General features: G+C 38.2%; 1 protein-coding gene across 1 annotated transcript in view; it reads left to right on the top strand.

Moving 5' to 3' along the window:
• Window positions 1-11,687: 11,687 nt before the first annotated feature.
• Window positions 11,688-13,889, top strand: part of LOC117486743 (calpain-1 catalytic subunit-like) — a 28,981-nt gene continuing 26,779 nt past the window's right edge. The window contains exon 1 of the mRNA XM_034135277.1: window positions 11,688-11,934. Within this exon, the coding sequence (XP_033991168.1) occupies window positions 11,698-11,934 (237 nt within the window). The 5' untranslated portion in view covers window positions 11,688-11,697. The remainder of the gene's footprint in view (window positions 11,935-13,889) is intronic.

Below are 13,889 nucleotides of genomic sequence, written 5' to 3'. Positions count from 1 at the left end.
CAAACTAAATCTGCTTGGAAGCGGGCCACACACCTGCCTTTTTCAAGTCACGCAACCCAAATGAACCGTGCTATTATAGTCAAATGGATCATAGATGTAAGATATAAAAGCGTCCTTAGTTTAATCTGCAAACTGCACAAGAGTAGATGAACTCTCTACACTTGGAGCTTCAGATTCCAGCAAGACAGTTCAATATCATTTGTTTGTTTTAGAGGTCATGTTAGACAGATTGTTTTACTTATGGACTGATCCAAGCTAGTTGGTTTTCACTGGAACCAGAATTCGTGCAAAGCTTGGCTGTTACTTATCTATCCATCTCTATCCCTCATTGAAATTGGCAGTTAGTGAGAGATAGGAGTATTTGCCACTCTGCATTCCCTCCCTCGGTTATCTGATAACATGAGTGAGGCGTTGCACACTGTGCTTGCATAAAGCGAGGGAGTGCGAGGATGTGATGGTGAGTCAGCATTGACTCTTTACATAGGGCCAGCAGGAGTTTCAGCTGTAGCGCCAGAATCACAACTACTGTCCAGTACTGCCCACTGTTGAAAACATTAAAGCTACTTGTACACCAAATTGTATGGTCAGACTGTTAGGAAACCTTACAGTCGGCTTCATTTGCCTAATCCTCCCTCAGGGACTTATTCAGTGAACGCGATCTGCTCTTTAGTTAATCAGAACTAAAGAGTTCTGATGAACTAAGTACGGCAAAGTACTTGGTGTGAAAGCGCCTATTGAGCTCATCAGGAAATAACTTTTCCTAACCCCTTTTCACTGCAAATAGATGACATGTAATGAACAATGGCTACAGATAAAGACAGTAATAATTATAAGATGGTTATTGTGTGAATACACCACAGAAAGTCAGGAATAATAACTACAACACATACGAACAATACAAATAGAAATTCTAGGCTGAGAGGCAGAAACACCAGCAGTCCCCAAGCCAGAGGCCTCCCTCATCTGCTGCTGGAGAATCCCTGTGTTCCCTCCGGAGGGAGTTTATCTCCCACACACTTCCCCCCCTGCCTGAAACACCTCCATTGGACTCATGTCAACATGTCAATGTATCCTTGGGCTCGATACTTAACCCCAAGTTGCTCCCGATGGCATGGCCAATGGTGTTTGAATGTGTATAAATGTTAGTTCCTAGAGCAAGGTGGGCTGCTCTATATGAATGGGTGTGAATGGGTGAATGACTTGTCGTATGTAAAGCACTTTGAGGGTTCGTAAAGACTGGATAACTATATAAGTACAGTCCATTTACCATTACTTTGTTTATGGAATTGAATGACATCACTATGTAACACTGGTGCTTCTATTGGCTAGTGCTCCAACACATTGCAAGTGATAGACTAAGGGATGGGACATCTCTAAACAGTTGATCAATCACAACAGAGCCGGCCAGCTATCCAATCAGAGCAGACTGGGCTCTGGTTTCAGACAGAGGGTGAAAAGAGGTGGTGCATCACAGGCAGTATGAGAAAAATAAAGAGCTTTTTGAACATTAAAGCATGGAGACAAGTCACAGTAGAGACACTAAATACTACGTGCTGTAACCTACATGATCCCCTTTCAACTGCCAGTGTAGACAGTGCTGTAAAGATTGGAGAGGCAATGTTAGAACAATTTGAAAAGACCTGGCCAGAGGGATTTTACAACACCATCTCAAGCAAAGTGAAGACCATGGCAACAACAACCAAATCCATCAAAATTGGCGACTCCAAAATGTATGACCTAAATGTGATCTATTCGAGGACCATTGTACTGTTCTCTAGTGACCGCGATGTTGACGTGAAGGATGTCCTCGTCTATGAGCTGGCACCAGTGCCATGTTCACAGAGGACGGAATGCGAATTTGTAAAGCCAAGTCCACACTGAAGAAGTCACTCCAGGTTGAAGTCTCCAGGAGGAATGCCGGTGATGCAGATGTCACTGTCATTGATGGATCAGCACTTCTTTGGACCATACACTGGCCAGCTGATGGTACTGTCGCTGATTTGATTGATAATGTTAAAACACGGCTGATTTCATGCTGTCAGAGAGTGACGTCTACCTCATCTTTGACAGATACTATGATTACAGTATCAAGTCTGTCACCAGAGATGTCAGGGAGACAGTGGTCAATAGGAAACATCATCTCCTCCTATCAACTAAGCTACCAGCCCAGAAGGTTGTCTTGTCATCCATTGAAAACAAGAAACAGCTCAACCTATTACTATTTAAAGAACTGACCGAAGACAGGCTTTTCCATCTACGGGGCACAAACAAACACAAGTTGGTGGTGACAGGGGAGGACTCATGCCCCATCGAGATCAGGATGGAAGAAAGAAGGAGCCGATATGAGCTAGAAAATCAGAATGGAAGAAGCTGACACCATCATTGTCCAACAAGTCCTGGGGTGTGCTGGAGAAGCTCATCAAATCTCAGTGGTTTCTGATGACACTTATGTGTTCGTCCTACTCCTTCACCATTACCATCAGGCAGGACTGGATGTACCACTCATCATGGAATCCCCCCGCAAGGAAAGATCAATAGTGGACATCAAGGCGACACTGTCCAAGCATTCAGAAATTGTCGAGAACCTTTTACCAGCCCATGCCATATCGGGATGTGACACTGTTGCATCTTACTATGGGTTGGGAAAAGGCTCTGTCATCAAAGTCCTAAAAGCTGGGTACGAACTATCAGCAAGATGGATGCACCATTCCAGCAAGTCCTCTACCAAGCCACTGCCCTCATCTCAGCCTGTTATGGCATAAAGGAGAACACAGACATGTCACACACAAGGCTACTTGTCTGGGGGGGAAAAGAAGGGAAAAGGACATATGTCTGCTCCAAACCTTGCTGCTCTACCACCAACAAATGAAGCCTTCATTGAGAATGTTAAGAGGGCCCACTTTCAGGCAATGTTGTGGCGAAATCTCAATGTAAACCTGCTGTCAGCACTGAACCCAGAGGAATTTGGATGGAAAAAAGATACGTGTAACAGGTCACTGATCCCAACCCATCTACCAGAAGATGCCAAACTTGTCCCAGATTACATTTTGGAGATGATCAGGTGCATGTGGCTGCAAGAGTGAGACCCCTTGCAACTCCAAGAAGTGCAGTTGTAAAGTGCATGGTTTGCCATGCACAATGTTCTGTGCATGTTTCAGGGTGGGTTGCTCAAGATCCTAACACTAGATGATCATCAGCAATATTTGTAATGTGTCATTTCTATATGATAATGAGCAACAATCTGCTTGCCTTTCCTTTTTGTTGTTGGCAATAAACGCCACGCAGTTGCTTGCATTGTCTTTGCAGAATTCACTGCACTACAATATGTTTTGCTGGGTCAGCTTGAAACGGTTAATATTAATTAATTTAGAATACAATGCACTGTATGAATATAAACATTGGGGAAGGCAAATGTGATGCATTTGATTTGAATATATTTCAATATTATTGCAATACAATCTCATAAATCCTTATTTTTGTGGGATTTAGGCGTTTTGGGCATGAAGTGTTAATGGGTTAATATCTGAAAATGCTAAAAGGTTATCAGTGGGCACCCTCCTGTACTCCTATTGAATACACATTGGCGAAAGTAAATTGGGGGCATTTGATTTGAGTATTTTGCATGAAATCTCATAAATCCTTATTTTTCTGGGATTTTGGCCATGAAGGGGTTAATATCCAAAAATGCTCAAGGGATATCACCCGGCACCCTCCTGTATTTTGAAGAGGTACCTCCAAGCTACAAGAAACAGCAGAAAAAAACCCGTTATCACACGAAACAAGGTTCATCCAAAAATCAGGCTTTGGCTCCCGGACTAATAATAATCAAAATACATTTTGTGTAAAGCAATCATATTTGTCCACATGCAGTTGATGCAGTTGGAAAAACTAGAAACATGTCCCTTTAAGGTACCTATAGAACAGATAATAAAATGTACGATTCATTAGCGTTTTAGTCACAAGTTACCTATCATGCGATTAAATGCGATTAACATTTTGAATAAATAGACAATGGTGCATAAATGTTGCTTCATAACCAAAGGTTGCTTCTGTATGAACAATCTGGCAGCACTGCTCACTAGCTCGGCTAAGTTTCCTGCTGGCTAACATGTACGGAACGAACAATAATAATGGATGTATTTCTAACCAAACAAACCAAATGGACCCAAATGGACCCAAATGATCACAAACCAGATGGAGGAAGTACATAACAGATTACAGGTGATCAGAGTTAAAAAAGAAAGAAAGGTATGAGCCATGCAAGATGCCACAAAATGCATCAAATTAACCTATGGATATAATAACTTTGAATAATGGCTCATGAGAGTAATGCACAGTTAAGAGCTTACCAAATAATGTACTGTAGACAACACATTAATACTCTAACATGTTACCATTTTAATTGGCTTTAAAACAACACTGTAAAATAATAAATTCAGCAGAAGAGGTAATGTTAATATAACCCTTTCCCATAAAAAAATTCTATTTAACGGTAGCTCAGAACGGTAGCGTTACGTGATGCAGAGTAGATGTATTATTAGATTTTACTTGATAGTAAACAGTCTGCTGGCAATGACATACAGTACTTAGTCATTGTCATTGATTTATGCAGTACATATTGAGTACATTAATATGCTATATTAATCACAATCTGGCTCTTAAGCCCCAAGCCTGTTTTTCAGGTCTCAGGCTCGAAAATGACATTCCCAGAACAAATAACTATATCTTCACTTCTAAAAAGGGGTAAATTAATCATCCTTTTTCTCAAAGCAATGATAAACCTGTGAGTTGGATGTAGAAAAGTCAGAATCAATATAGCATTTTTTTTATTTTAAAGTAAATTCAGATTGAACATAGTAAAAAAATGTAAATTATAGTTTCCGTCCAAAAAAACCCCATTACTTATAGTGAAAGTTGTTATAGCTTTAGTTATAGCTAAGTTGTGTGTTGTCTGGTTTTGCCTTCGCTTCCCTGAGTTTTGGTAGTCGAGGGATGATACGTATACCATTGGAATCTGTGGAATCTCAACTTTAATATGATATCTTGTTTGTGCAGAACCGATGAAGTATAACATATTTCTACCGTGAGTTCTGTGCTAAGTGCGTTAGCATTTTTTCGCTTAGTGCTAATTCAGAGGCTTGGTATTACCCTTGTTTTTCGAGTGACACTGAAACAATAGTTCTGACAGTTTTCAGCATGAAAAAGCATTGAAGAGCCCCAAGCAGAGTGCCAGACAGATGGCATAAAACATTTTGTAACACTGCTGAAGGCACTGACACTGCACCTGTGAAAACATGCATTGGTATTATCCAGGATTTTTGTTAACCTCTACAATGCAAACGAACCAGATGAATCGCCTACTAAAACGGGAACTCTAAAGTAGAGTTTGGCACTGAAGCTCTATTTCTTGAGAAGTAGAGTTTGGCACTGAAGCTCTATTTCTTAAGTAGTAGAGTTTGGCACTGAAGCTCTATTTCTTAAGTAGTAGAGTTTGGCACTGAAGCTCTATTTCTTAAGTAGTAGAGTTTGGCACTGAAGCTCTATTTCTTAAGTAGTAGAGTTTGGCACTGAAGCTCTATTTCTTGAGAAGTAGAGTTTGGCACTGAAGCTCTATTTCTTGAGAAGTAGAGTTTGGCACTGAAGCTCTATTTCTTAAGTAGTAGAGTTTGGCACTGAAGCTCTATTTCTTAAGTAGTAGAGTTTGGCACTGAAGCTCTATTTGTTATGACATGCTCCTGTTGCGGTTCTAGACCAATTTCTTTTATTAAATGAAAATGTATGTAATTAAATGCGGGACAAAAGAGACAAAGACATTGGGTTTGAGATGCAACCAAGATAAAAAGCTTTACGAATTCTCTCTGAACCCCATGATCTTTTGGAAACGTCATTCGGAAAAGACATAGAACCTAATGTTTGTGACAATTCTACTATAGCCAGTGTTTAAGATTCAAAATGTTTTATTTAGCATAAAGTCATAGCGCACCAAAAACTTAAAATACACTGATTGCATGTTGCTCAGGTGTGATGGGACTGGGGAGGGGGAAGGGATGGATGTGTATATGTGTGGTGTATGATGGTTGATTTTGGTCATAGAAAATCGAATACAAATATTTCTGAGCAAAAAAACACCACGATTGGTATTTGTATTAGTAACAGAATGTGTGTCAGAGACTTACAGCTTTATTAAATTACTTTATTGAAAACAAAATGCATTTTTGTCAACTTACTGTACAGCACAGTCTTTGCTGCAACACTATCACAAATAGTATTATCATAAAGTCTCCTTTTTGAGGGGGTCCAATCTTAGTGTTACTGGGGCAACGGCCCCTGTTGGCCCCCCTTGTAATGCCCATTAAGTGCTCTTAGTGCAAACTCGTCAGGGAGTTTAACCACATCAACCTGGTGCTCAGTCTGCTGGGCAAGAAACAGAAGAAGCTTGGTTATGTTCAATATACTACTAAACATACTTTATATTTTCCCTACTAAACTATTATTTTCACAAAACATTTTTTTTCATACAGTATTTTCTTCTTCTTTCAAAGAAAACATCCAAAATACCAAATTAGGTTTTCATTTGAAAAATGTTATCTTTAAATTAAAAAAAGGTAACATTAGATGAGGCCTACCTAGCTGTCCCGGGGACTGCAATCCACCTACATTTATTAGGTATAGCAGTAATATTAATATCACACATTGATATAAATTGTTTAACACCTTATATGTCAGAATATATTAATAGGTTTGGATTTATTGTGTCTCTCACTGTGTGATCAGTATAAAACCTTTCATGTTATTTCTGTGGTTGGAGTGCCCACATTTAGACTTTATGACAGTAGGAGATACGGTTGGCATTTATTTAGGGCACATAGTGTGTGTATTGTGTATTAATATGAATAATTAACACAAAAGTAATAATTAAATAATTAAAATTGGAGCAAACACAATGAAAATAAGCCTTACAGTAGGTATCATTTTGTTTACATCCTCTTGGATTAAATCAAAAATAATTAATAAAGTAACTCATCCAACCAAGGTATCCTTAAAACAACTCCTGACATTTACTTAAAAGAAATACATTAAAATACTACTACTAACAATGCCTTTTTTCCATACAATGCTAAACTCATTGCTTCGTGTTCATTTGCAATGTGAGGTTTAGACTCAGTGAAATGGAAAGCGACTCAAACTTAAAGCAGTCAAACAGTCAAGTCTAAAATGTTGTGGATTTGGGCACATCTGCATCACCTGTGTGTGTTGAAGTTGCAGAAAGTACATTTGGACGGTATGTGCCAAATTAATTCATGTGAATCCAGATAACATTTCCTGTATTTGTTTAAACACAGGAAGTGCCCCAACTACAATCACAGGAAGTATAGTGAGACTCCACCCACTGAGGACACACAGGCAGCTACTTCAAAGAAGTCTCCGTATGGACTCTTCCATTATATATATTTAGTTAAATTACAAGAACCTCCATTTTTTGCTCCTTTCTATTTCTAACCCACTACATGCTGGAAGGCAATTTTGTACTAATTACTCACAAGTTTCTGACAGCTTTGGTTACTAGTTACTTTACAGACTGAAATTAAATTAAATTCAAAACCTTTATTTATCCAGGTGAAATCCCATTGAGATCATTGATCTCTTTTTCAAGGGAGACCTGCAGCAGTAGGTTCCACATGAAGACATACAAACATAAACAACAGAACAACAAAAGGACATCATACAGCAAAAATTACAGGGATTACAATTTACATATCTATCCACATGTACAGGTACCAACAGCATCTGATTGTGTAGCATCCAACCGAGCTTTAAAAACATGTAGTGGTACCAGATTGGTAATTTTCCATTCTTTTTGCAGACTGTTCCAAGTTAGTGGAGCTGCACATCTAAAAGCTTTCTTCCCTAAAACAGTCCTAGCACTTGGCACATTTAATAAAACCACAGCATGCAATCTCAGGCAATAACTACTTTCAATTCGCAGAGAGAAATTAATAGCTAAAATAAAATACAGATATTACACTGTTATTACACCCATTGTTCAAACATTCTGCACAGTTATCACTATCATATTAAAACATTTTCACAACCATATTATACCTTTTTGCCTGATAATCTGTATTATTGTTTGAGTAAAGGCCTGAAAACATAAATATATCTGTTGGATTGTTGAAATAAAAAGATAGAATAAAATGGTATAATTACACGCATATTACACTGTTATAACACCCATTGTTTACCCATACTGCAACCATATTGCACCAATATTACACCTCTATTACACCTATATGAGATGCCAAGCACAAAACTGATGTAATCACAAAGATAGTGGCCTATTTTTGTCTCGCATGCAAGCAAGCTTTGTCTCTTTTGAAATGTAACCCGAATTCACATGAAACAGAGTGTTTATCAACAGTAAGAGTTGATCTTCATTAGGGTCTTCCTTCCTGCAGCGTTCAGACTGTACGGCCCCTGGTAGACCCCCCACACACAAAGACTTGAATACCCCTGATGTGCAATAACACTGTCTGTAAATACAACTTTGTGCAATATACTGTACATGCAAGTGCAACATAACCTCCTTCAATTTCACGTGTATTACCATGGTGTACATATCTGCTATTTTGTTATAGTTTATAACTTATTGTGTTATTATTATTATAACGTGTGCATACTACGTTTACATTTTTTTAAGTTTTCCTCACTATCTGCACGATCTGCTGTTGTAATCATGTCAACTTCCCCGTTCCGGGAGAGAAACAGGATCTCTGATCTTAGATTAATCATTTTGGAGATTGGAGCCGAGCGGCTGTGCAAACAAGCTTAATCATTTCTCACAGTTAGTAGAGTGATATAACTTTATACTGTTAATGATTAAGCTGCGTAGATCTAAGTGCTTTCAGTTTCTCAAAAAGCGGTGTAATGTTACTAACTTGTACTTTACTTGAGTGTTTTCATATTATGCTACTATATACTTTTACTCTACTACAATTTGTTGGCAAATGTTGTACTTTTTACACCACTACAATTTGTTGGCAAATGTTGTACTTTTTACACCACTACATTTATTTTACATATTAAAGGGGACCTATCATGCAAAATGCACTTTTGTACGTCTTTTATATATGAATATGTGTCCCCGCTGTGTCAGGGAACTCACCAAGTGTCAGAAAACACAACCCTCTCTCTTTTCCTCCATACCCAAATCTCTAAAAACGGGGCTGCAACGGATCTGATACAGATCTGAAATTGTTCTGACGTCAGAAACGGGGAGCTCCGCCTATATGGGCAACTCTCCACCTATCAGGGGAATGGGGGGTTGGGCCACGGCCACTGCCGCTCGAAAGCGCTGGAGACGCTGTAGTACATATGCCAGGCCTGTAAGTGGCGCTGTAGTCTGCCACAAAAGCAGCGAAGAAGACTTCTCACAGAATCAGCCCTTGCAAAAACAGGGCTGGAAAAGAGCAAATAGAGCGAAATGAGGCATGCCTAAAATGACCCATACATTAAAATATATTATTATACGTTAAGCTAAACAATAGTGTATGAAGTGATTTAAATAAACCCCACCTTCACCAATGCAACATTGAAGTGATGAACACATTAATGCACAAATATTTTTTATAAAATAATTAAAATATATGGTTCTTAATTGTGCCATTCGACCTAACGAGTACTTTTACTTAAAGTTCTTTCTTTTTTCTGATAGGATAAACCTTTATTAATATCTTTAGGGAAATGAAGGTGTCACAGCACTAAGAGCAATAAGAATGAAACTCAGTATAGGGCACACAAATGTGAAAGGAATTATTTTCACAATAACCGCAGAACTTATATTACACTTACACTCCAGAAAAAAACATGAACTTCAACAGCAAACACACAATAGAGAATCCGAGAAAAAGGGACTGATGATCACATATTGAAAACAATTTTCTGTTTATCAGGTAAAGTGCTTGATAAATGACACGAGTCAATAAATCCTTTATTTATAAAGCACCTGATTCTATTCTTTTGATGTGTTTGAAGTATATTAAGGCATTGTGGAACTCGCTGTAGCAATCTTAATCTTATTTTAGAGTATGAGAATAAACTTGGCAATGACATTTGGTGCACATTATCATTGAACGTTATGTCGAAGAGCTGATTTGAAAAATACATTGTCATTTTTTAATCAGGCACAATGAGTTACATTATACTGTATATATTTTTCCCTTTTTTTTTTTGTAAAGCCAATGATATCTTAAACTGGGTGATTCAGGTTTTAGATATAAGAAGAATAATGCATATTTATGTATAGCCTAAATGCCATAAGCTACAGCAAATCAAGCATGTTAAAACGTTCTATTTAACATTCTAAGAGACTGATATGTGACAATGTACAGTTAAATGTTATGAGGATGTTTCGTGACCTCCTATATATATAATTCTCAAATTAGTACTACCAATGTAATGTGCTTGTCACAGTCTGCTCCATCATTCACCAGTAGTTTTCCATTCACCTGTTAACCACACACACGTTTTTGCTCACTCTCTTTCTCTACTGCACCCATTAGTCACACTGCCAGTATGTAAACCCTCACCAGACACACACCCATTGCCAGATCGTACTTTGCCTTCATGCTAGTCTTTCACACGTTTGTTAACAGATTGCCTACCCGGTTCCGACCCTGCCTGTCTCTGACCTGCCTGCTCCCTGATCCTGCCTGTCCTTGGACTATCCTGCCTTGCCTGCTCCCTGACCCTGCCTGTACCTACGTTGACCGCCTCGCCTGCTCCCTGACCCTCTGCCCGGCCCTGACTCACCTTCTGCCTGCTGTCCTCTGGTTCGTTTGCCTGCACATCATCCGGCTGTTCCTGTTCTGCTGGTATCCCTCTGCTCTGGTATTATTACCAATAAAGTATATTACCAATACTCCTTGGTTTCTCGAGTGCTGCATTTGGGTCCTTCATAAGATGGTGACAGTGCTAAATAAATGATAGAAAACGTTTTTTTTTTTATTACATTTGAGTTAGGTTTGGATAATTCATAGGCTCATGTAAAAGTTTAAGTATGAGTGTGACACATTTTAAATTGAACATTTATTAAATAAATTACAAATAAAAATACAAAATGAGATTACAGTGTAGAAAGAAATCAAATGCAGATGTTCAAAAAGGGAACAAAAAGGACACTGAATGGCATGATGAAAAATAAAATGTGTGCTATGGGTATTATAATCCCAAATGCCCTTATTACTAATAATATTATTGCAAATAATATTTTACTTTCAAATACAGATTTGAAAATAGTGGTATTTTTGAGAACCTATTTATCATTTGTAGATTGTTAATTTCACATTAACTGCTTTTGTTAACATTAAAAAATAAAATAACAAAAAATGTGTCATATGTTGCCATCACTTGCCATTTGATCACATTTTTACTTATTCTGACTTCTGAGTGTGTAAATGTAATTCTTAGAGAAATAGTTTGGGTGTTCATTTCAACCTGACAAGAAATATGGAAGATGTTAGACGACAAGTGAAAAAGCTGAGATCCAATGAAGCATTGAAGTGTTATTGTCAATTCATTTCACCCGATGCTGTTGTTTCTTAAACCTCTTTCCCATCTCTTAAATGCGTATACAAAATGATTGCAGGTCAAAATGGTTCTGCTTCCCATTTTCCTCACCAGAGCCCGAACACTGCAGCGATGCCTCCCCCCGGTGTGTGTCTGAACATTATGGAGGCCCGTCAAAGGCAGGACGGTTATGGTTGCTTTGCCAACCCTGAGAGGTTTTTAAACCAAGACTACCAGCAGCTGGAACAGTATTGCAACATTCGAGGAGTGCGGTACATCGACGACATGTTCCCCCCCGACAGGAAATCTATCGGCGAAGGGATACTGAAGCCTTCTGACCTGAAGCGAGTGGTGTGGCTGAGACCAGCGGTGAGTGTTTTGGAAGAGCTCAACAGAAGCTAAAGAGTATGCCAAGCCATTTGAGTATTTATTCCATATACTTGATATCAGACGGCAGTTTCCTTCACTACTTTTACTAGTGTGTACCAAAATACTAACTACTTAACTAGTAGGAGTGTCTTTTGACTTTACTAGTTGACTAGTTATAAATACATTATTTAACATGGTAATAAGTTCATACAAAAGTGTTCTCTAGGTCTCTAGGCTTTTTCACCTCACCAGTTAACTAGTGAAGCTCAAAATGTTTATTATTGGAATTAGTAAAAGACAAAATGTTCATCTTGTTGGAATGACTTTACAACTAAACTTGTGAGATTCCAAGCGTTATATGGCAAGCTATTCCATATCCTTGATATCAGTCGGCCGTTTTCCGACACTAGTTGAACCAAAATGTTCCTTAGTTTACAAGTAGAACTGTCTTTTAACTTTACTAGTTTACTTTTTTCCAAACTTGCTTCAACAAGTTTACAAGTTAAGGCAAAAATGTTCACATGGTAACTAGTAAAAGCCCATTTTACCTAGCCAGGGTTCCCGCGGGGTCTTAAAAAGTCTTACATTTGATAATCTGAATTTAAGGCCTTAAAAAGGTCTTAAATATGACCAAAAAAATAAGAAAGGTCTTAAATATGATTTAGAAGGTCTTAAAAATGATGGGATTTGAAAGGTACTTCTGTGTTGCGATCGCGTCTAAATGTGTTTTGGGGGAAATGTCCGGGCTGCAAAGTAACCAGTACGGTAAGAGCCTTTCAGTTCCCCCCAACAATTTGTATTGAAATAAATCAACATGGAACCAGTAATCACTAACTTTGTTTCCCCCGGCCCCTTATTGGAGAACACCCAGCTAGTAACCTAGCAACCAAGCTTCAGCTAGCGGCAGTCAGAAACTCATGTATCTTCAAATCTACTTACAAATAAATATGGGGAAGTGTAAGTTCAAGCGTATTTTGTTGGAAAACATCGAATTTAGTGCTTGGTTGAACCCAGTGGAGGGAACGTGTTTGAAGCCCGCTGCACCTTTTGCAAAATAAATGTGCGTTTGTTTTGCTAATGTAGCGTTAGCTAGTGCAACGTTAGCTAGTGCAGCAGCTCCCGCAACAACACCAGGGGACCTCCGGGCGACGCTTGGGTCTACGTCAACCCTAAAAGCGGAGGTGCTGTAGACGCTAAATACTGTAGTTAAACACCAATCATACAACAGCAACGATGAAAGATTGTAGCCAAGGCAGCAGAGCTCTGAATATAGCTCTTGTCACACACACACACACACACACACACACACACACACACACACACACACACACACACACACACACACACACACACACACACACACACTAGTGCTGCTCGATTATGGCAAAAATCATTATTTTGGTCAATAATTGATATCACGATTATTAAATACGATTATTCATTGGTTTGAAAACATCCATTTATTGAACTTTAAAACAAATAATAATTTTAACAGTATATTTTTAACTGTTGATTACGTATAATTCAACTGAAAAACCAATACAAAAATAAATGATACATTTAAATAAATAATATCAAAATAATAAATACCAATAAACAAGATCAACAAATATTTTGGAGCGCACTTCCACAAGCTACTAAACATATATAAATATGATAAATAAAAATAAATTAGACTAAAATTAATTAGATCAAATATGTTCTAGTGCACTGTCACAACCTAGCAAAGCAAAATAATCGTTTTTTTCGATTATGTTGTTTTCGTAATTGTGGCAGGCCAAAATCGTAATTGCGATTAAAATACGATTAATTGCACAGCCCTAACACACACACACACACACACACACACTTTTTGTCTAACATGATAACACAGTTCTGGACTGTTATGCTGTTATGTTCAGTCATTGTTCTTATGTTGAACATGAATACATTTACTTTGTAAGTAATTATGGGAC

The sequence above is a fragment of the Trematomus bernacchii genome, unplaced genomic scaffold (assembly GCF_902827165.1).
Source record: "Trematomus bernacchii unplaced genomic scaffold, fTreBer1.1, whole genome shotgun sequence".
NCBI lineage: Eukaryota > Metazoa > Chordata > Actinopteri > Perciformes > Nototheniidae > Trematomus > Trematomus bernacchii.
This window is presented reverse-complemented; position numbering and strand designations above follow the sequence as displayed.